The sequence below is a fragment of the Rhinolophus sinicus genome, linkage group LG13, assembly GCF_036562045.2.
Source record: "Rhinolophus sinicus isolate RSC01 linkage group LG13, ASM3656204v1, whole genome shotgun sequence".
NCBI lineage: Eukaryota > Metazoa > Chordata > Mammalia > Chiroptera > Rhinolophidae > Rhinolophus > Rhinolophus sinicus.
The window spans coordinates 35,261,393-35,284,921 of NC_133762.1; the positions used below are offsets into that span (position 1 = coordinate 35,261,393).

Here is a 23,529-nt window from a genome sequence, read left to right on the forward strand (position 1 = left end):
ATTTACAGACCTCGCTCCTATATACTAGGCACAGTTCTAGAACTGGGGAGAAAACCAAAACACGTGGAACCTCTCACGATGCTCATGGTCTAGTGGGGACACAGGGAACAAGAAGAGACAGAAGTGATGTTTTAGTTGATTTGGGAAGGATGAGGGAGTTAAATAGGTCAAGTATTTGAGGCAAAAAGCATTTCCAAAGGGCTGAAGAGAATGAAGCATTCTGGAATACTGAAAAAAAAAACACAAAAACTAGTAAAGCAGGATGCTGAGTGCCAGCGGAAAAGCCACTTGAGACAAAGGTAACTGAAAGTCATTAGAAGATTTAAGGGAGGGAGAGATGGGATCAGAACTTTATTTTTAAAAGATCACTCTAGTTGCTGTGTGGAGAATAGAAGTAAGCAAGGTATGGATGTGACAGACCAGTTAGGCTATTGCAGTGGTCTGCATGGGCAGTGATGGCTTGTACTAGGTGTTGGCAGTAGGTGAGTGGGGTGAGTGGCTCATAGTGTCTGGAACATAGTAGGCATGTAGTTAAGAGCAGAACTCTTCCACTTGTGTCTGAGGAAAAAGCTACATAGCCGCTTATCTGTATGATTAGGAGAATGAGGAACTATAGCACAGGGATGCTATAAGAGTTAGATTAAATAAATTTAGAACAGCAGTATCAATGTAATGGAGGGAGTGAAAGCTTAAACAACTGGGTAGATAATAGAGCAGTTAATGAGAAAGCTAGTAATTAAATTTGGGATACCAGATGGAGAAGTCAACTAGACTGTTGGATATACTGGTGGAAAACCAGGTAGAAAAATCTGGACTAGAAATAAAATTTGGAAGCTACTAATATCTAATTACTGAGTCTTGAGAGTGGATAAATACTGTCCAGAATACAGCAAGAAGGGATACGGGAGCCCCAAGGAAAGTTGGGGCTTTTAAGAATCAGAGGAGTGGTTTTAATTTCCTACATTATCAAGCAGAATAGTATAATAGAACATAGAGTTTGAAGTGAATCTTCATCTCATCCTTAATTTCCTCATCTGTAGAATGGGGATAGATAAAGCACCTCTCTCCAAAGGTGACTACTTTCCCCCATTTTATTACACTTGCATTTTTTGTTTATAAGAATTTGTTCAAACTCAAGCATAAGAAGTGGGTGTTTGTGTCTCCAATAGCTAAACAGGATAGAGCACAGAAAAATAGTAAGTTCTAAGCATTTCATATGCATACAGACCACAACCTTATGAGATAACGTCTATATATATGTATATGTATATGTATATGTATATGTATATATATTTTTTTGTCACAGATGAAGAACTTAAGATTGGAGAGCTTTGATAATTGAACCAAGGATGTGTAGATAGTAGGAGAGGGTGAACAACTAATTTGGCACTCAGTAAATGTTAATGAATAAACAAATCATATATAGTAAAAGGCTGTGCTCAGTTAATACTAGTTTTTTCTCTCCCCAAATTTGATTCAGGAATTGGGTTTGATGAATAGCAGTATTACAGAGTCACTGCCCTTGAGATGTCTGGTAATATTTGTTAAATTCTTCCTAATGTGGATAAAAAGGGTCACATACTAAACCTGACAAACATGGGAGGCCTGCATGGCAGGCCCTACAAACTCAGAGACAAATTAACCTCATAGGATGGTCTGAACATACAAATTCCTAACTAAAAGCCAGGTCATGGCTGGTAGTCACGTCCTTGGCCTGTGGCTTCCTTGATAAAGGTCTGTCTTTACCTTAAGTGAGCCTCTCTGTAGTCTTTTTGCACCTAAGATAACATGCCCTTGGAATGTCAGAGTAATCCCTTTTTCCGGACCCCCGGGGTACAACCCACTACACCAAAGCAGGAAACTCCAGAATCCCGCATTGTTATCCCCTGATTACCATCTCTATGTACTGTAAAATGCTATTAACTATCTTGTACCCACCAATGTAAAAGGTATCTATCGCTCCAATTTACTTTTTATCCAATCCTAGAGATTTCCCTGCTTTGGTTTCTCCCACCCCTTAACCTATCACCAATGGATTTCATGTAACTCTCCTCCTTTGATTCTAATGTATAAAATAAGTTGTAAAACCATTTTCCAGAGCATTTTCTCAATTGTTGAGATTTTGCTTCCCAGCAGTTGTCAGTTTTGCTCAAATAAACTCATGTTTTCTCTTAGGCTGGATGGTTTTTTCATTGACACTAGTTTAAGAGAACATCTATACTTAATATAGTATTGTTGATTTCTTTGGTGTGTGTGTGTTTGAGTAGGGTACTCTTTATTGCTGTTGCCATCAATGCCCAGGCGAAATAATGTAACGACCTTAAAATTAAGATAGCCAGTTATTTTACCAGCAAAGTGGGTTTCTTTGGGAATAGCAGAGAATTGCAATTCTGGACAAGCACGCTATCGCAAAAAGTAGGCAAGTCCAGCAAACAAAGGAGGGGAACATTATAGACAGAAAACGAAGTTGAGAGGGGTTGTTTTGAACAAAAGTCCATCGGAGGGGAAGAGTTTAGGGTGTCAAGTTTTTCATTGGCTGAGTTGCTGGGTAAGGAAGGAAATTGTCCTTCTTCCTGTTGGAATAGTGTTACCGGAGAACGGGCCCTTCTCAGAGCGATGTCTCGGAGGCTTGGTTTCCACAACGGGGGTGAACTCGGCGGTGTCCGTGCTAGATTCCCAGACTAGGGGCCAAAGCTGGGCCTTCAAGCAAAACTGGGAATCTTAGCTGCTCCAGCTGCCGGAGGATGGGCCCTCCTCAGCCCGGTGTCCAGGTTCCTGGCATCTCGAGCAAAGAATTGAACGAGATACCGAGGTAAAGTAGTGAAAGAGCAGGTTATTAGAAGAAAAAGTACACTTCAAAGAGGTAGAAGCGGGCCTGAGCAGAAAGCAGTGGCTCAAGGGCCATTATTAGAAGAGAAAGTACACCCAAAAAGATTGGAGCAGGCCTGAGCAGAAGCGTGATTCAAAAGGTTCAAAAGACCAAAGGCATCATTATTAGGAGAAAAAGTACATTCCAAAGAATTTGGAGCGGGCTGAGCAAAAGAAGAGGCTCACAAGGCCCTGACTGGTGAGGACTTGGAGTTTTTATCCCCATTTTTTTCTCTAGAATGGGCTGTTCCTCTCTGGGCGTGGGACGACTTGATTGACACGTGATTGACAACAAACTATTACCTCATCTCTTTAGACTTCCCAGAATTCCTTCCCAGAATTCAGTCCGTTATAATGATATTAATGATATTAATGAACTTCTGGGCATATGTGTGATATTATAATGATGGTATAATGAGGCCCAGGTGAAATGAAGGTCATTGTAGCATTTACTGGCACAGGTGTGAGTGACTGGTTTAATCTAGTTGGGGATTTTGTACCCATTTGTTTCCTCATAGGGGTAATTACAATGAAAAAGGGAAGTTTGGGGCGGAGAGGAGAGGTCTTTGGGGCTATCGCATTCTGTGGGTTGTGCTGGATGTGCAGGAATGCAGAGACCCAATGCCTAACTGCTTGCCTTGTTTTCCCCTTGAGAGAAGTGATCCCCATCAAATCTCTATGCGAAGTTGAGGGACAGGAGGTTTTTTCCTTCTGTATCTGCTTCCTGCTGGGCAGGGGCGTAGAGCTGTCTCTACCTATTGGAGATTCACGGAACTCTCACCCTATCTGATCTTAGATGAGAGGAAGGGGTCTCAAGATCCACCTGGAAGACAGTGTTGGCTTCTTTGGTTGGGACTGGTAATCTTGCTGGGGAATCATCTGTATCCTGAATGAGGAATAATAGATTTTAATTAATACATTTCTTAAAGAGCAGAGCTCAAAACTATTGATGTGGGGTGGCTATGTGATGGAAAATCTGTCAGCTCTTACAGAGCCTGTAGCCATTCAGCTGGTCACTCAGGTGGCATCAATTGTCCAGGAGCTGGGCACAGAACGGGTTAGAAAGAACATTAGGCTTCAGTGATTACAATCAACAAGTATAAATCACAAGTTTTAGGGTAATTATCTAAAGCAGTGGGTAGGAGCTAAAAAGCTGGGAAAAAGGAAACTTGAAGGAGAAGGAAACTTAAAATCTCTATAGGAAAGAAAACTTAGAAGTTTTTCAGTTGGGGGGCTACTTGCTTGGCCCATGTCATAGTGTTAAAGAGAAAACCACAGGTCCCAAGTGAGTGGCATCACTCCTGCTAAAAGCCCAGGATACTAAACTTGTATTTAATACCTGATCTATTGCAGTTTCAAACTCTCCCAGAAGCAATCTTGGTCAACTAATCTGGAATTTTCTGGTTAATACCGAGGTAATCTGTACTACCCATCCCTCATAGAAAGAGGCAATCTGCATGATAAAAATCCTTCCTTTGGGTTCCCTCCCCGTCAAGGTGTCCCACCCAATAATAATTCTTTTTTATTTTATTTTATTTGCAAATTTAAGGCATATTTGGTTTTACTAGGGGTCAGGGACAGGGCGGGGGCATTCAGGGGTTGGCTGCCATGGTCTCCTCGTTCCAGTCCAGGAAGGACATAAGTTTGGTGAAGACGCCGGGCTTATTGGGTGGGGCACACGGGGTGTATGCCTAAGATGTGATTCCCTGAAGCACACCATCACAGATCAGCAGGCCCCGAGTCACCTGTACAGGTGTCCTTGCCACCCTGCAAGTGTCCAGCACACAGCATGACGTCTGTCACCTTCTCAGTGTGGGCTTTGGCACATACATCGTTGGGCAGGAGCTTGAGGTCCACACACTGGGGTTCATGTGGGTACTCATCTACAAATGGATCTACTTCGATGCTGCCCCAGCTGGAGGCATAACAGGTGCTCCCCAGTCGGGGTTCCTGGGTGGGCAGGTCCAGGACCTTCACAGTATCTGTTATGTGGGCGGGCTCTGCCAGGTGGAACAGCATGATGTCATAGCTGTAATCTTCTGGATAGGTGGCGTGGTTCTTCAGGAGGCTCAAGCTGAATTGAGGGTGTGGGAAGCTCTTACTGACCTGGGAGAACTGTGCTGTGTCTTCATTCTCAAACAGGTTATGGCGACCCAGCCAGAGCTGGTAATTACTGGGGAGAGAGGGACCAAGGAAATGAGGAAAGAGGAACGGAAAGGGAGAAGGGGCAGGGCAGCATGGGGGCGGGTCCCAAAGGAGAGAAAGAGAAACAAGGACAAAACTGAGCACAAAAGGTTTAGAATCATGGAGAAATAGAGACAGTGAGAAAGCAAAAGAATGTGACAGTGGAAAAGGCAGATCCAGAAACAAAGAGAAAGGGGGTGAAAAAAACAGCTTAAAAAGATACAGTAAATGAGAAAAGCAGAGGGTAGAACAGAGAGATGGAGCAAAAAGGAGGCAGGATGAGGAGGAGGAAAGACAGAGATAGTGAGAAACAGACAAATGGAAGAAGCAGGAGTGAAAGAACAGAGCAAGGGAGGAGAATGAGAAATAGGCTAAGTGGGAAAGGGATGGAAGAAGAAAGAGAATGAGAAACAGGCAGAGGAAAAAAAGGCTAGGAGGTGAGAGAGAGAAAACTAATAATTCTTTTTTAACTAGCACCCTTGCCTCATCCTTCTTCCTATAAAATCTTCCATTTTGTACAATCCCAGGGGCACCCTTATACATGCTAGATGGGTTGCTACCTGATTCATGAATTGCTTAATAAAGGCAATTAGCTCTCTTCTTTTTTTCATTTGAATTGCTTTTTTAATAGTATCGACTTGCGAGGTGCATCTCTTTCTGTTGAGGTTGGTAATTGAAGATTCTTCCTATTGGAGTCTGCTATTCATGTTGTGTGGTAGTGCCTGATGCCTGCCCCCCCAACTCCATTTTAAATGAGGTTTCCCTTTATTAATTGTCACAAGATTAACTAAATTATGAACTTTGGGGAAAGGGATTTAGTCTTGTGCATTTTGGTGTTATTTACATTTGGGGGTCATTAAGCTTCATGTGTAATTCTGGGGGGGAAAAATCAGTTTCTCATGTTGCACCCAAGAAAGGAGGCGGTGTAGCTGGCGGTTGTAACGGAAGACTGGGAATTAGGAGGCTTGAGTCTTGGATTCTAGTTCTTAAGTTACTGTGTTCATTCACCAAAAACTTACTAACCCCCTTCCTGGTGCTAAGCGCTGTGCTAGGTGCCATGGGACAGCTCTGGGCTGAGGTAAAAGCACGACACCGTTCCCTAAAGGGGTTCTTAAGTGCTTCATAAGGATGTGACTCCGCATAAAGGAGGAGGCTGGCCAGACGCAGCACTCAACACCCCTCCCTCTGGATAGTTCTAGTTTAAGGTTACTCTCCCAGGAGATGCTTTTTTTTTTTTTAATTTAATTTAACTTTTATTTATTTGTGTTTTCGCAGGATCCATCAGCTCCAAGTCAAGTAGTTGTTTTAATCTAATTGTGGAGGGCGCAGCTCACAGTGGCCCATAATGGGGAATCGAACACGGCAACCTAGTTATTAAGAGCACCCGGGCTCTAACCAACTGAGCTAACCAGCCACCCAGGCGATTCTTTAGTAAGAAAAACTACATGTAAGATGGCGCCGCAGGCCCGTCCGGCCGCAGCCACCATCTTGGTAGTTCCCGCCGTGAGCGAGCACAACGCACCTACGCGGCCCAGGCGCCCTCAGCGCGCCTGCGCGCCCGCAAAGCCTGCCCCCCGCCCCTCGCCGCTGCTGTTGCAGCCGAAGCCTGCGCGGCTGCTGCACTGACGGCGGGTACCCGAGCCTCAGGTGAGTGAGCCGCTCATCCCGGCCCGCTGGGGAGGCGCGGCGCTGCCTGCGGGGGCGTCGCTCCCCGTGCCTTTTCCTTCCCCGCTTCGTCTCCGCGGCGCTGTGGGGGCCCGGAGCTCATACGAATAGCCTCCTCCGGGTGCTCCCGGCGCCCTCTGCCCTCCCGGCTCGCGGAACCGGGGTCAGCCCGGCCTCCCTCGGCCGCTCCCAGAGCCTAGGCGGTGGGGCCCTGCGACGAACCCCCAGGCGGCAGCGTGCAGGCGGCAGCGGCCGAGCCTAGAGGCGCCCCAAACCCGCGGTTGCAGAGACCCCACCTCAGGCGCGACCCCCTTTCTCGCTCCTGCTCTGCGGGAGGCGGGGCTCAGTGTGCCTCCATGTCGGGCACCCATCTATCTCCCAGTCCCAGTCCCAGGGCGGCTCGAAGGATGAGTGGTGAGCTTGCTTTGTATCCGAGCGGCCCGGGTGCAGCAAATTGTATCCTCTGGCGGGACCCCACGGCGATCCTGCGAGGGAGGGGCACCTTCACCCTGCGTGATAGACGAGGACACTGAGGCCGCGAGTGGTGAATTACCTGCCCAAGGTCACGCAGCTGGCCAGAGGCGGGGTTGGCCCTTGCCCCAGGGTCTTGGGCTCTCAGGCCAGTACGGTTTGAATTTAATCTTGTACCTTTAAAAATATTTGATATACACTTGCTATGGAGTTGCTTCTTCAACGTCGCAAAAGACTGCAAAAACAGTGTTTTCTTGTTGGAGTGCAATTGAAGTGTTGCTGTAATAATAAGTAGTAGGCACGTTATTAATATAAGCTAACGTTCATCCAACGTTTGCTGTGTGCCAGGGATCTTGCTAAACAGTTAAGATGATCTCACTTAATAACCTCAGCATTTCCCTATCCAATGCTTCCCCCTTCCCTTTCATGCACCCTTTTTTTCTGCAGAGCTGGCCTCTCACAGACTAGGAGCCTCATGGCTTAGGAGGCGGAAGCTCTTACTGGCAGAACAGGGGTAAACCTTAGATGCCTGTATCCAAATTTCCCCCCTAGCCTGGTCCTCAGAGGATATAATTAGCCTTCCTTTAGTGGCTGCTAGAAGAGCAAGTTGGACTGACTGGATGTGGAGGTGACAGAGCAAATTTGGCGAGCACTTACCTCATTCTGGGGCTTTCTGGCTCTCTTCTAATGCTGGGCTTGAACATTTTAATATTTAAGACAAAGTAAAAAGGGAAAGAGAACATTGATGGAGATGCTACATCTAAGAAGCCTCCATGGTTTAAAGTCCCAAAAGTACAGCTGTAAAAATATGTGAATATTTCTTCCCCAACATAACGAGCTCAAACTTTTTTTCTTCCTTAGCAAATCCTTCTTACGCACTTAAAAGCTTCACTAACTCACCACTTCTCTGTGAAGCCTTCCTTGCTTGATTTTCCCAATTAGAGTTATACACACACACGTATTTGCAGCCCCAAGTGCTTGGCTTATAATAAGTAGGCCCTTGGTAAAAACTGAATTTCCGCTACTCCTTTTCATTACTCATAAGAGTCATGTTTTCTTGCTGCCCTTCTGTTCTTCCTTCTTGCCCTTCAATTTCTCTTTGCTGTCCCTCCTTTATTTTATGTTTTCCAGTTTTATTGAGAAATAATTGACATACATCACTGTATAAATTTAAGGCATACAGCATTATGGTTTGATTTATGTATATTGTGAAATGATTACCACACTAGGTTCAGCTAACATCCATCTTCTCATATATAGATACAATAAAAAGAAAAAGAATAAAGGAAAACAATTTTTTTCTCCTGTGATGTCCCTCCCTTTAGATTCAACTTCTGGTCATCAACGACCGCTCACAGGTGTCCCATCCACCCTGTTGTTTCTGAAAATTTGCAAATAAAGGTCCTGTACCAAGAAGCCTATTTATCCCCAACAGTGGAGTTAATATACGCCACTAAGTATACGAAGCAGTTTTTATTTGCATGTTACAGTAAGGTAGCCTGAGGTTTATGTCCTTGTAGTCTATCCCTAAATGCATGTTAGATTTCTTTTTACATTCTTGGTCTTATGTGGCTGACTGCCGCCCCTGGTGCTATCAGAGTCATCACAATTTTTTTTTTTTATCAGAAATCATTTCATAGTATTTATAGTACTAAATATTCAGAAGGGCCCTTTGGGAGGCAGCAAGATCTGTGCATAGGTTCTCTACATAAATAAAACTTTTTAAAGAGTTCTTCCAATAATTTTCTGCAAATATATTGAGCTGTTATGTGGAAGGCATGGTGCTGGGTGTGGTGGAAAATTCACCGTTGACTAAAACATGGTTCCTGTTGATAGAGCTTACTAGCTAATTGGGAAACACCGTATCTAACTGTAACTCAGGTCTAAAAATTGCCATGACAGTTTTATAAACAGAGCAATATGAGAGTATAATGGAATAAGATATTCCAACATGGGACATTTCATAAAATCATACACTGTTCAAGCTGAAAGGAATCATCAAGTCATTGAGTTCAACCTTCTCACTTTTACAGCCCTCATCCTAGGAAGAGAACTTAGCCAAGATCACAGAACTGGGGCTACAACTTGAAATCCAGACTTTTTATCCATTAAAGGTTTATCAGTATTTCAGTGAATTCATCCATAAAGACATTAACCAGCAACTCTTTTAAAATGCCGTTTGTGTGCTTAGAAGAGGGTTGAGAAAGAGAACAAAAATAGGATTCATGTCTCAAGGAGTTTATGATCTTTTCTCTGACATTGAAGACAGGGTACCTAACTGTTAAATCCTGTGGTAGAGGGACGAGCCCTGGCATAGCAGTTGGGAGGGGACCAAGAGAGATCAATCGGTAGGAGCTGTGGTAGTGAGGGCGCTTTGGGAAGGAGTTAGGACTTTCTGGGCCTTGACAGATTGGTAGGGTCAGAATTAATCAAAAGAACAAGGAAAGCATTTTGAAGTAGGGTGGTAAAACTGAAGTAAGGTAACAATGCTTGATGTGTTTAAGGGACAGGAAAAAACACTTGCTTGACCAGGGTGGTTTGACTGGATTCGGGAGCAGTGGTTCTGCACCTTGGATGCACCTCAGGATCCCAGAATGTCTGCGTCAGTAGGTCTGGAGTGGCTCCTGACAACTTGTGTTTCTGAAGTTCCCTGATGACGCTGATGCCCCTAATCCAGGGACAACACTGAGAATCACTGGATTAGAAGGTTGAGAAGCTAGTGTCAGAAACTATCGAAGAACTGGTTCCAAAAAGCGTGTGTGTGTGTGTGTGTGTGTGTGTGTGTGTGTGAGCGCGCTCCTGTGTGCATGTTATACACCAGCATAGGAAAGTTCTAGAAAGATACATTCCAAATCGTAGCACTAGGAACTTCTGGAAGTGGAATGTAGGGTGTTGGAGAATTCGCTTTTTACTTTATACCTTTCTATACTATTTTTGCATTGTGCACATAATTGCTTTTGTATTTTAAAAAAGTGAGTCCTTTTTGAAGATATGTACTGTACTAAAATATTTATGGATTAAAAAAGAGCTCGCTAAAGTAATCTAGTGTCATACAACCAATATTTGTAGAGTGTCTCCTGTATGCAGATGCTGCTAAGATCTGGAAATGAAAAGCCTTTGCTGAAGTTTTAGTTTAGTGATTGAGACAGGCAGATAACAGCTGTACTGAGTTTCATGCGCTTCATAAGAGCAAGGACGAGGGTCTAGCTCTGTGTACGGCAGGTAACAGGCACTGGGTAAATGATGAATGAATGAATGAATGAATGAATGAGCAAATCCAGGCAAGAAGCGAGGACAGTCAGAAAGGGCAAATGAGAGATTCTGGAGGAAAATTGACAAGCCTACATAGGGATGCTGAAAGGAAGGGATATGGCAAGGACTTTCAGGTCCAAAGATTGATAACATTTTGGGTTTACTGTAGAATTGGGTGTCAGGTCATCTATTCTGAAAGACCTTTTTAAAACCTCCCAACTCCCCTTTTTTTGAGACCACTTGGAAATAACGCACAAAAACTTAACCTAGATTGAGTATGAGTACTTACCAGGTTTCAGGGCTTTCTTTGGTAAAGGAAATTTTTTTTTCTTTAATCACAGTGCTAGTTTTATTGTGTTTATACCATGTTTCCCCGAAAATAAGACCTAGCCGGACAATCAGCTCTAATGTGTCTTTGCCAAAAGACGCATTAGAACTGATTGTCCGGCTAGGTCTTATTTTCGGGGAAACACGGTAATATTTACCTGCAGTGTGGCCATTAAATATTTACTATGTGAAATTAACTGAGTTGCATGGAGGATGTTTTAAATACCATACAAAAACGGGTTGTATTATGCCTTTTGAGCTTATCTCTTCAGTGAAAGGTATAGTACAGTCTACTCAAAATTCTGTCATGTGTCTCACAGTGCCTCACAAAATTTGACATATTTTCAGTCCTAAATAAATATCCTTTGTTGATGGCTGAATGGGGTATACTTTGGAGGAAATATGGGTTTCTTGCTTTCTGAGTTGAATTCTATATAGACACTATTTACATTACCAAACAGGCTGTGCATTATTAAACTTGTTTGCTGTTAAAGAACATGTGATATGGAGTGGGTGTCCTCCCCAACGTTTGGTGTGGAGGTGCTCTGTTTTATCTTCCCCAGAGATTTAATATAGGAAATGGAAATTAATTTCTCAAGTAGAGGGGTGGCTTCCCCCAGGCTTTGGTTATAGCATTAGACTATAATCTCTTCACCACCTAAAAATGGCCACAGTCTGCAGTTTGGGATTTTCAATTGATCAAGTAAAAATTTCTGCTACCACCACTCTTCAGACTTGGTTTTATTACTTATTAAGATTGTTTATCTATTTGAAGATAATGCTGTTTCAAGTTTAAAGGCAATAGCTGTTATTTTGGGGGAACAGGGAGAGTGATGGCCTAAAAACTCATAAACATAATAAATCAGGGTAAGGAAAATTGTATGTAGCTCGGAAAAACAGTGTGAAGTTGCTTCCTGTTTGTAATGATGACCTAAGAAGTCTTGTCAGCTTCTCCTTTAATTGGTAATTGTCTTGTGGTAATTGTTCCAGAAATACCATTTGCTTTCAAAACAGACACAGTTGTTTATTAAAAAATGACAGTTTTATCCTTATAATGCTTCTACATTTTTAAGCATGAACTTTCAACTTATGGATAAAAATTGAAAGCTTTTTAAAAGTGACGTTTTAGTTCTAAAGCTATTTTATGTGAAGCAGTAATGCTGTACTTACCAGAGAGAGAAGAGAGGAATCAGGTTATATGTCTATTTCTTTCTACAGTTGAGAAAGCTCTGGGGACGTGGTCCCCCCTGCTATTCTTCAACTTTGAAGATGTTGCTTCTTTTAAATCTGTGTGTTGGAACATGAGTTTAACCAGGGTGTTGACTAAAATGTGACTTTGGATAGCTAGGCAGTCCACAGGGTTGCTTTTCAAATACCACCCAGATAGGTGCAGTTCTCTCCTATTAATTAAAGTAATAATGCTAATACCTAATCATACCTAACTTTGTATTAGTGATACCTAAATTTTATATGATGCTCTTCAGTTTCAAAATTCTTTGTCCCATAAGATCCTGGTAAACTCCAGTAGCCAAACCGGAGACAATAAGTAGAAGAATTAATGATCATTTGGCATCAAGTGGGAACAGTTGTTTGCCGAGGCCTGTCCAAATTGTAGACACAGGCTGCTCAGATTTAAATCCTTACTCTGCCATTTAGTAGCTGGGTGACCTTTGGCATATTACAAAACCGCTCCAAGTGTCAGTTTCTTTATCTGTAAAATAGGGTTTACAGTACCTATTTTACAAGTATGTGTGGGAAAATGAAATAATGAAAAAAGTGCTTATCATGGTATCTGCCATAGAGTAACTGCTCAATAAATACAGCTAGTATGAGTCTTAAGTACTGCATCTTAGGAATCTGGTTGGTTCTTTACCTACCACCCAGGCTGTTGGAGAACACATTGTTTTCAGGGGTTCTGCCTTACAGCTGACGGGAACCCGGAGCCCGGCCCAGGAGCACATGCCACGCACGGCCTTGCCAGCAGTAGCTTTCCTCGTGTCCTGAGCTGCATGCTTTAGAAGTGGAAGGCAGAGGGAAGGGCTTCTGCTTGCAGAGTTTCTGCAGTATGACCCCCATGTTACAACGTCAGCTGCTGGGTGGGTGTCGGGGATGAAGGAGAAGGCCCCTAGGTGGGCACGTTGCTTTGTCCTAGTGGTTATCTGTTCCAGTACCCTGGGGTGAATAGAATGAACACCTAGCACAGATTCAGATTCCCAGTTTTTGCAAACCTCCCCATGTACTGCCTGCTGCCAGAATCCAGGAATGACACAACGGAAAGGTGGGCCTGTTGTAAAGAGTGCTGCCCTTTTCAGGAAAACACAAGGGGTGTGGATGGCCCTTATCCAGGGCGGAGGACCAGAGGAGTGTCTGTTGTTCAAAGGAGGGTCTGTGAGCATGCCTTAGCAGCTGCCTTTGATCCCTTTCCCCACATCTTTGCTTATGGGATAGCTTCTGTTGAGAGTATTTCTTCTGGTGAACAGGAACCCAGACTTTCCTTTACGCAGTACAAAAACTCAGTGAGCTGTATGTTAAAAAGTCGTTGTTTCTTCCATGGAGCTGGGTGGTTTGACTTGTTTATCAGGCCTTCTGGGGAGTCTCCTGAGACCCTTTCCTAAGGGCCCCCAGGAGACAGCAATGAAACCAACATCCATTATCCTTGATGCTTGTGGGGATGTTTAAGTCAATAGTTTTATGATTCGATTAATTCAGGCTTTAACCCTGGAAAACTTGACAGCCAAGTCATCAGATAATTGTGCTTCTTACTGAAGCGTGGAATTTAGCCCAATACCCTGAGAGCTCTTTCAGAGCCTGGAATAGGACGGAGTTCAGTTGCTGTCCCAGTGCTTCACCTAACTGGCTGTGTGCATTTAGGCAAATCACTGCAATTTCTAGGCCTCTTTTTTCATCTGAGGCTGAGGGCATGACTGTAGACCAGAGGTTCTCAGTCCCATAGAAGAATTGCTTGTGGAGTTTTAAAACCAATTCCAGGGCCCTACCCTCGCCCGATGAAGTTGGATCTTTAGGGTTGGGGCCTGGGCGTTGCTGCTCTTCAGAGCTCCCCAGGTCTTTCTAACGTGTAGCTAAGATAACTAACCACTGGATAAGACGGCCATGTTTTAAACAAGTGTGTCATTCTGCTCAGGAGCCCTCAGTGGTTGTCTACACAGAAAGTCCAATTCCTGTGCTCTGGGTTCTGACCAGGCTTGCTTTCTTTCCCAGCTGCATTGTTTTAGTGTCTCCTGGATGTCCTCACCTGAAATGCCCTCTCTCTCCTTCCAGCTGTCCAAAACGTGTTCCTATTCAAGGCCCACCATTCTTACCTCTGGGAAACTCCTGGCCCTGCTCCTTAGTTATGTCTCCTACCCCTGCACTGGCTCCAAGCTTTGTTTAGCTCGGACTAAATACAACGAACACTAGATGCAGCGTAAGATGTGATACTCACGCAACATCCTGTCCTCTTGGGGAGGTGGGACACATGGCAGTGCCACTGGTTTGACTTACACTATTGAATATCTGTGTGATATCTTGTATGGTTGGCTACCTCGTTCCGTATGTATACCTTGTAAGTATTAGTTGACAGATGCTATCTCTGACCTGACTTCACTAAGCATTTTTAGCCTTATCTCCTATTTCCAGCAGGGACCTACGGCTCTTGCCAAACTGCATCATTTTCCAGCAGACCTGTGCTTTCTCATCGGTGTTTAAGTTATTCTCTTTCTGCAATTCCTTCTTTTAGTCTTCTGTCATCCTCACCTGCAGGAGTTGTATCTATTCTTCATGGTCCGGTTCAAGTATTACCTCCTCTGTGAATCTTTTTCTCTGCACCCACAACTGCATTAACTGTCCTTTGCCCTAGACCTCCCTAACCCTTAGAGTAGTGTTTCTCAACTGGGGGTGACTTTGCCCCCCAGAGGACATTTGGCAGTATCTGGAGACATATTTGTTTGTAACAACTGTTGGAAGAGGGTGTTACTGTCCAATTTAGTGGGTAGAGGTCAGGGATGCTTCTAAACATTCTATGCACAGAACAGACCCCACAACAAAAAATTATCTAGCCTAAAATGTTCGTGGTGCTGAGGTTGAGAAAATGCGTTAGAGTTTGTTGAATTCATAGGCTCATGTTTATACTGCGTTGACCTGTAGTGATTTATCTATAGACTTAATCTCCCCAACTCTAGTGAATTAACGGGTGAAGGCAAATCCCAGTCCCAAATCTCAGTTTTCTTGTTATTCACTTGATAATCCTAGAGCCTGTGGCCTGATCCTAACTATTCAGTGTAATTTGGGACCAGAGATAAAGAGGGCCTCAGCGTGAGGTGGGTGCAATGAGGCAGTGTGCTGAATTTCTCTCCTTTCACCTGTAAGTCGTCATCTGTGATCACCTGGGCGGCATTGTGATACAGGGCACAGAGCGAGCTTTGGGATCAGGAGAAAACTGGGTTTCGGTTCCAGCTATTGCCTTTATTAGTTGTGTTGTTTGGGTCAATCCATTTCACCTCTTTAAGCCTCAGTTTCCTCATCTCTGATGGATGGCAGTGCCCCGGTGTTTTAGCTCACGGTGCTGTCAGGATCATCCAATAAGATGCTAGGTGTAAAGGTGCTTTGTAAATTGTAAAGTGCTATAATAATTGCCCATTCAGCCAGTGGTCTACAGGTAAAAAGAAGACGTGCGTTAGCTTGCTGTAGGAACAGCACTGTACTTTCTAGCCCGTCCCCTAGCCACTTCCTGCAGCTTGTCATGTCGAGCTGTTTCAGCACCAGCTCCCGCCGGCCCTGTCCAGCTCATTCTCCTCAGTATGCCTTCTTTGTTTGCTGCCTTCATTCTGTTTAGCTTGTCTCTCTGCAGTCTTGCCAAAACCCAAAGTGATTGACTTTGCCTCTGGAATACAAACGAGTGGCCTGGCATCAGTACATCCTGGCAAAGCCTGCGAAGGCCAGACAAATTACCTTGCTCATGGGGGAAAGCTACAAAACAAAACAGCGGGTAGTTTAGAAAGCCAGTAGTGTGTATAGTCCCTTCTTGTCTTTTTTAAAGTAACAAAGCAATGTGTCTAAGCTCTGGAACTCTCAGTGAGCTTTCAGCTAAAAGCCTGTGACCCTCATGTCCCTGGGGACAGGCCAGCTGCACCCCCCCACTGATTTGCTGAGTGACCTTCTGTAGTCTGACTCTCATCAGGTTGGTAACTTAGTCACCTCTTAGGATTGTAGTAAGAATCGAATGGGGGACGACGCTTGCCCTGGGGAAGAATGTAAAATTTAAAATACTACATTTAGCGGGAATTTCTGGGTCATAGAATGTCAGCCCTATTAGGAGCCAAAAAGGTCATGCTGCCCAACCTCTTCCCTTGACAGATGGGGAAACCGAGGTCTAGAAAGGGAAAATGCTTTACTCAGTGCCACTCAGCTAGGTAGGGGCTTACCTGGGTCTAGAGTTCTCATCTGATGTGCTATCCGTGACTGGAAGCATTTGGGCACCCATTTTTTCTGAGTGAGCAAAGGTTGCACTCAGAAACATATCGTCGCACTTTATTTAAAATGTGTTCTGCAGAGCCCTAGCCTTCTCACCACTTCAGCCCGTGCCCCACACTTCCTTCTGTTCTCTATTTCAGAGTTTTGGTGCAAAAATTAAAAGTCAGTAGTCTTGCTTGATCTTTAAAGGTTCTTCTGAGTGCTGACTGAGTATCAAAGAACACTGGTTCTCTCCTGACCATCCTGGGAACAGTTTTGCTTACATTTAAATTCAGAAATGTCAGGTTCTGTTTTTCTAAAAAGTCATAGTCATGGCGGTTTTTTTCAGCATGGAGAACTGAACCTCATTTTTCCTAGGTTTTAATCCGACTGACTTTCGCTGTTAAAAGATAAGGGCCCTTTCTTTGTCCTCACCTCCTCCTTTCCCTCCTCAGCATTTGACCATTTTTAGCTCTCCTTTCCTGTAAATTTCTCTTCTCCCTTGGCTTCTTTGACTTTGTGTTTCTGCATTATCTCTGGCATCTGTTGAGAGTTTTTTCCTTTGTTTCTTACTGGTTCTGCTTTCTTCTGTCACTGCACAAGAAAGATTAGCAGGAGAAAAACCTGTATACGTGGGAAGGACCCAGGAAAACTGAGTAACTTGCCAAAATGTCGGAAGCCATCACCTTAAATACCACCTTCAGCTAAAGACAAAAGAAGGTGTTGGGGTTGGAGAGTCACTCCTGGGAGGTGACCTGGCAAGCACAGTAAACAATAAAATTGTTATGTAGATTTAAGTCCTGGCCTTCTCCATAGATCATGAATGCAGGTCTGGTATAGTGTGGGAAAGCCTCACAGATCGATATGTCCCTTACAAATATAAATGTCCCTTTACTTGGTTACAGAGCTTCTCCCATTTCTGCTGTTTCATAAAGTTAATCAGCCTGAAATAATCGGTATTCCAAAGAGGTGTATTTTGGGGTAGCAACTCTGCTCCCCTCAGCACCTATAGATTTTCCTCACTAAATCTCACTCCGTCCTGTGCTTGGGTTTCTTGGATGCCCACATTTCAGCTGTGACTCAAAATTGATTTTTGTTTTTTCAAAATTGATTGTTTTTCACCACTTCCTCTGTTGCTTCTTAATTCCCCCATTTCCGTTCATTTTGCCATCATTCTTTCATCCCTTTAAGTAGAAACTGGGGGATGAAGAAACTTTCCTCTACCCTCTAGGTTCTTTTAGCTGATCTAATAATTAAATAAACATGAGATAGATTAACGAGAAGATAACCAAATTTAATTATATACATATGTGTGGGAACCCCCGCATACATGAGAGGCAGAGATCCCACATAAATCAGAGGTTCAGAGGCAGAAAGGAAAATTGAGGTATATAAGACATTCTGGGCTAGGGATGAGGTGATTGTGGGCAGAGCACACGTTCAGTCATTAGTTTGCCCTTCCATATATAGATCGGTAAAAAGATCACTCCTGATGATAACTCTTATCTTGGGCCAGGCTCCGAATTTAAATTGTTCTAGATAGTTGGGGGGGAGTTGTGAAATTTCTCATGATACTGTGGTGAAGGTCTGTCTGGCTGCTTGCCACAGGAAAGCCATAACTGAGAGGCGAGGGTGGTGGAAAGAAAAGCAGGTTTATTCAGAATGCTGCCATTCTGGGAGGGTGGCCGACTCCTGTCCAAAGGCCGTCTTGCCCCCAGCCCCACCCCTCCGCCACACCTCCCAGTATGTCTGAAAGGTTTTATAGGCAGGAAAGGGAGGTTGGTCAGGTAATTTCTGGAGAAAGGTGCTCCCCAGGGGCTGGTTTGTTTCAGGGATAGGAGTGGATCTTCACAGATGTAAAAACTTCTTTCAAGTCAGTCTCCTGGAGGTTTCCTTGAGGAATTGGGATGTTTGAGCCTGGTGTGCATACGGTCTGGAGTAAACAGAATCATTGAAACTGGTGTCCATACTGTGTCTCCCGGAAAATCAGACCTAGCCAGACAGTCAGCTCTAATGCGTCTTTTGGAGCAAAATTAATATAAGACCCGGTACTATATTACATTATACTATATTACATTATATTATATTATTATATTAATTATATTATATTATACCCTTATAGTAAAATAAGACCGGGTCTTTTACTAATGTTTGCTCCAAAAGTCGCATTAGAGCTGATTGTCTGGCTAGGTCTTATTTTCGGGGAAACAGGGTAGTAAATGTATATTAAACAGAGTCATTAAGGTTTGGTGGGAAAGGGAGGGGAGCAAAGAAAAGAAAACTTTCAAAAAGTCCCAAGCTAAACTACACTGTTCAATTGAATTACACTGGAGGTTTAAATCTCAAAATAGAAGAGATAGTGTCACCGTTACAAGCCCACCAGGGTTTTGGTTGCCTTTAATTCAAAATAATCTACATAACCACTCAGGCACATCTTGGAGTGGCTTGTTCTGAACCCCTGCAAAACCATGGCAAAATCTAACTCTTCTCTGACCTCACACTATTTTTACCAACTTTAGCGCCCAGGTCTCCCCCTTGGTTGTATCTGTGATTCCAGTAGTGGGGTCAGACTCTTGTCACCTTTCACTAGAGTTTTGCTCTGAGCTACTAAACTTCTCTCTAGTGTACTCCCCTTCTAGTTTAAAATCCTACCTAGTTTACTGAAATCCGTTTTGGACAAAGGCAGGATAAAATTAGATTAACAGCCTCCACCCCATCTTCATCACCGCTGTGGGGGGTTGGTGCTGATAATCAAGCCTTTCAAGTACTCACCTCTTCAACTCACGTGATCGTTACTCCTCCTCAGATGATGACGTCACCTATTGACCTGGCGTCACTCAAAACCGATTATGTCTAAGATCCTAAGGTCCCCAGGTGACTGCCTGTTTGAGGCTCAGTGTTCTAAAAACAAGCAATAAATACCGTTGTTTTTGGAACTGGTTACCAAGTAATAGCTGGAATTTTGTTTGTCTTTCCCCTGTTCTCCTAGTCCTCAGCTAACCACTGAGACACTGAGGTTTCTTGTACTGGTATGATGGCTCAAACCTTCATTCTAAGGCGTCCGGGTCATTGGTGGTGGAGGATTGCTCTGGGCTTCTATTACCTTTGGGTAGAGAGGAAGAAACTTGCCCAGGGTTCTACGGACAGTAGATGGAGCCTGGCGTAGACAGCATGGTGTAGTGGGAAAAGCGAAAGCTTTTAAATCCTTTCCCTGTTACTTTCTTAGATGTGGGATATTGAAAAAGTCACTTCTCTAATGCTAAATTTCTCCTCTTGTGAAGTAGGAAGTGAAGACATCTACCTGAGGGGACTGTTATGAGGATTAAACGTAAGGTGCTTAGGTTATAATTACTGGCCGGTGTAGGATTTACACTTTTCCCTGTTCCCTTTCTAGCCATTTAGTACCAGGCTCACTTCTTCAGTTCGACGATGGCTGGTTTTTACTGTTCCGTCCTCCCTCTACCTCACAAAGCTGGGAAACAGTGTGAACATTTTGTTATTTACTGCCATTTATAAAATCCCTACTAGCTTTTTGAGAATATTAATATCCTCTAGCACCAGGATGGGATCTGGCAGCCACATCATTTGTGCAGATGAGGGAACTGCAGGTCTTGGGGCCCCAGGCAGGAGCCAGTCTGTGTAGCTGAGGGATCTGGAGATGGAATTTTCCACCATGTGATCTTAGTTTTCTTATAGGGGTTACAAAACTGTTCATTGGCAAGGGCTCAGGACAATGAGAAATTGAGTCTCCAGAAGAACGCATTAGGGCATTAGGTCCCCTCTAATGGGGAAGGTGAACGTCTATTGTCCTGTTGCCAGTTCCCAAGTCACACTGTAGCAGCTGCCTGTCCTGCATTGAGTCTGCATTGGGCCCAGCTGATACGGACAGCCTTCTCATTTAATTTGTGCCTTTATTTAAGTGTTTGTCCTGGCACAAACATCGCATTATTTTTCATCTTTTAAAAATGCGTCAGAACGCTTTGAATGCCAGACTCTTTGAACTTGAGGGAACCTCGGGCTTTCCCATGGCCCTGAGGCTCTTTGGCAGGCCCTGTGTGGGGTCGTCTTTGAATAATCAATACCTTCAAGCGTCCTGCTTTTAAGTAAGTGAGTTAGTTTATACTAGTGTGATTAATAAACACATAACAAGTAAATAGATCCCAGTTAGGCCAATATTTTTTGTTCGACACAGTTAACTGAGCCGAAGTGCGACTAAAAAAGGAAGTCGTAGGTGCTGGCAGAAATTTGTGATAAAAGAGTCAAGCCACCTCATCTCCTTTGAAATGTGACTGGTAAAAAACAAAAGCAAGTAAAATTGAGCTTCTGGGCATTCAGTAGTTTAATCAAGTTTATAAGATGCCTGGGATCTGAGAAAAGAACTGTGTTCTATGGAGAGGGTAAATATCAGGCACCAATGTTTGGGATGCTTACGATTGGCATGTGTGGTCCATCATTGAGGAGTGTTCCCAATGGGCATTCTCTGGGTCCTTTGAAGGAATGATAAAAGGGCTTTTGTTAGTCTGTCCTGTAGGCCCAGCTGGGAGCAGGATTTCTTTTGGTGTATTGGTCAGTAATAACTAAAAGGTAACCTGGAACACATACCCGCTCCATAGCTAACAGTCAAAACATGCAATCCTGTCTCTGGAGAAAAACTAAAAAGAATTAATATAGTAAACTAATGTGAAATATTTCTTGATTTCCACCAATCAGAAGTAACTGCTCCTTCTCTGAACTCCTATGACCCTCTTTTTAGTTCTCATTTTTATAGATATGTCATCTTTAGTAAGCTCCCAGAAGGCAGTGACCTTTTGGTGTCGTCCATAATGCTTTGCACAGTGGAGGCTCAATGTGTGTTTGTTGAATGGCTAAGTCCCCAACTCATTCAATTAGCATTTTTCCTGACTTTGAGGGATTCAGGGCCAAGGCAGAGGAGGTGGCCTGGAGCTTTGAAGTCTGGGTGGGAATCACTTGCCTGCAATTTCCGGTATTTGCAGTCTTTCTCAGTGGCTTCCTGTACAGTGGGATGGAGGAAGGATTTGGGGCAGTTTACCCTGCCTCCCCACAACTTCCCTCTTCTGGAACTCTATTGCCCTGTCTACTCCCTCTCTGTATTTGTTGCTGTGTAACAAATCACTCCAAAACAGAATTATTTATTATCTCTGATGGTTTCTGTGGGTCAGGAATTCAGGTGGAGGCTTGGTGGGGTGGTTCAGGCTCAGGGTCACGTGTGGTTGCAGTCAGATGTCTCTTGGGCTACACTCATCTGAAGTCTTGGCTGGGGCTTGAGGATCCACTTGCAAGGTGCCTCACTCACATGCCTGGCAGGTTGGTACTGGCGAATTGTTTCCTCTCCACATGGGCCTCCTCAAAGGGCGGTTTGAGTGTTTTCATTATATGGTGGCTGGCTTCACCCAGAGCTAATGAGTGAAGACTACAATGTTATGCAGCAGAAACTAATGCCTTTTGTGACGTAGCTTCAGAAGTCACATATTGTTGCTTCCAGCTAGTTACTATTACACAGGCCATCCCTGATTTATTTGTGTGGGAGATTACATGAGTGAGACTGTCAGGAATCAAAGATCGTTGGGCTCATTGGAGGCCATCTTGGAGGTTGGCTACCATACTGTCCGTCCACTGCTGTGATTCCCTAAGTGAAGGATAGTGAGCTTAGCCTTGGTTCATCTCCCTCTTCATTCCCATTGCCATTCCTAATTCAAGGTCTCACTCTAGACTACAGCACTAACCTTCAGTTTTTGTCCCCTCTTAATTCACCCTCCAAACTCTTGCTTCTTGAAGTGTAGCTCTGATCAAATTGTTCTTCCTTATACATCTTTAGTAACGAAAATGTGTACTCCATGATGACAAAGACTGTTGTATTATCTGTTGCTGCATAAATATGACCACAAACTTAATGGCTTAAAACAACACACATTTATTATTTCACAGTTTCTGGGAGTTGGGAGTCCGGCATGGGTTGACTGGGTCCTCTGTAAAGCGGCAGTCAAGGTGTCTGTTAGGGCCAGCTTCTCAGCTGAGGTTCGATTGGGGAAAGATCTGCTTCCAGGCCCATGTGGTTATTGGCAGCATTCAATTCCTTGCAGGTTGTTGGACCGAGGGTCCCAGTTTCTTGCTGTCTTGGCTAGATGCTATCCTTGCCTTCCTTGCCACATGGCCCTCTCCCAGCATGTCAGCTTGCATCTTTAAAGCTAGCAGGGGAAAGTGTGTCTCTTAACAAGGCAGATGTAAAATATTATGTAGTGTAATCATGTACACATACTCATGTACATTCCATCACGTTTGCCATTTTCCATTGTTTGAAAGCAAGTCACGGGTCTTGCCCCCACACTCAGTGTGTGCAGGAGGCAGGGATTATGCAAGGGTTTGAATACCAGGAGGCAGAGATCATGGGGGCCACTTTGAGTCTACCTGGTTTCCTGGTTTCCTGTGTCTTCAGCACCCTGAGCAGTGCATGACACATAGTAAGCTTTAATACGTGAATAAATGGATGTAATGTGATTATTATCTTTCCAACTCCTAGTTTAAGCCTTTTTCTTTTTTTTTCTTCCCCTTTCTCTGCCTCCCCTCCACCCCCACTCCGGTTCAGGCCGATGTTTCTCAGTCTAGTTGTGTAGGACACAGCTCCCTGGCCCATGCTGGTATTGTGAGCATTGCGCTCCGCCTGGCTGAGGCAGTCCGTCTCGGTCACCATTTGTTGGTCGGCCACTCACAGCAGCTCACAGCAGCTCTTGCTGGCTGCCGGCCACTGACGCTGGCCACTGCCACTCATGGTGGCACACGGTAGCCCACGGCAGGACACATTAGCCCATGGCAGCTCACGCCAACCTCCAGCTGCTCACGGCAGCACAGCTCCAGGGAGAGCTGTTGTTCACAATCTTAGCTGTAGAGGGCGCAGCTCGCTGGCCCATGTGGGAATCAAACCGGTGACCTCTGCAATAGGAGCACTGCACTCCAACCACCTGAGCCACCCGGCCGGCCCCTTAAGCCTTTTTCTTCCTTTTGTTTCAGAGTTAACTGGTTTATTCTTGAGAGTCCTCTGCTTTCATCTGTCCTCATGGATGAACTTCAGGATGTTCAACTCACAGAGATCAAACCGCTTCTAAATGATAAGGTAAAGACTATACTTTGTTTTCACTAAAATGTAAAAATCACTTTTTTTCACTAAAATGTCTTTTCTTCTATGATTGGTTCATTTTCTATGTTATCTAAATAGTAACTAACTCAAAACATATTTTGCTTGACTTTCTATGGAGGGAATACTTTTGAAAATAGTATATTTCTTAACCCTCTTTTTGA

At 44.0% G+C, this 23,529-nt stretch overlaps 2 protein-coding genes across 3 annotated transcripts in view; one reads left to right on the forward strand and one right to left on the reverse strand.

The window, feature by feature from the left end:
- Positions 1-4,460: 4,460 nt before the first annotated feature.
- LOC109447764 (glandular kallikrein-3, submandibular) lies at positions 4,461-7,850 on the reverse strand. The gene is given in 4 exon segments (XM_074317343.1): positions 4,461-4,599; positions 4,601-5,041; positions 6,575-6,799; positions 7,846-7,850. Coding segments are annotated over 4 exon segments (810 nt in total).
- NDRG3 (NDRG family member 3) overlaps positions 6,480-23,529 on the forward strand; it is a 70,029-nt gene continuing 52,979 nt past the window's right edge. Inside the window, exons 1-2 of one of the 2 annotated variants that reach the window (XM_019732639.2) lie at positions 6,480-6,699; positions 23,242-23,344. In XM_019732639.2, coding sequence (XP_019588198.1) covers positions 23,288-23,344 — 57 coding nt within the window. In that variant the 5' untranslated portion in view covers positions 6,480-6,699; positions 23,242-23,287. The remainder of the gene's footprint in view (positions 6,700-23,241; positions 23,345-23,529) is intronic. The other variant, XM_019732650.2, reaches the window with a different exon arrangement.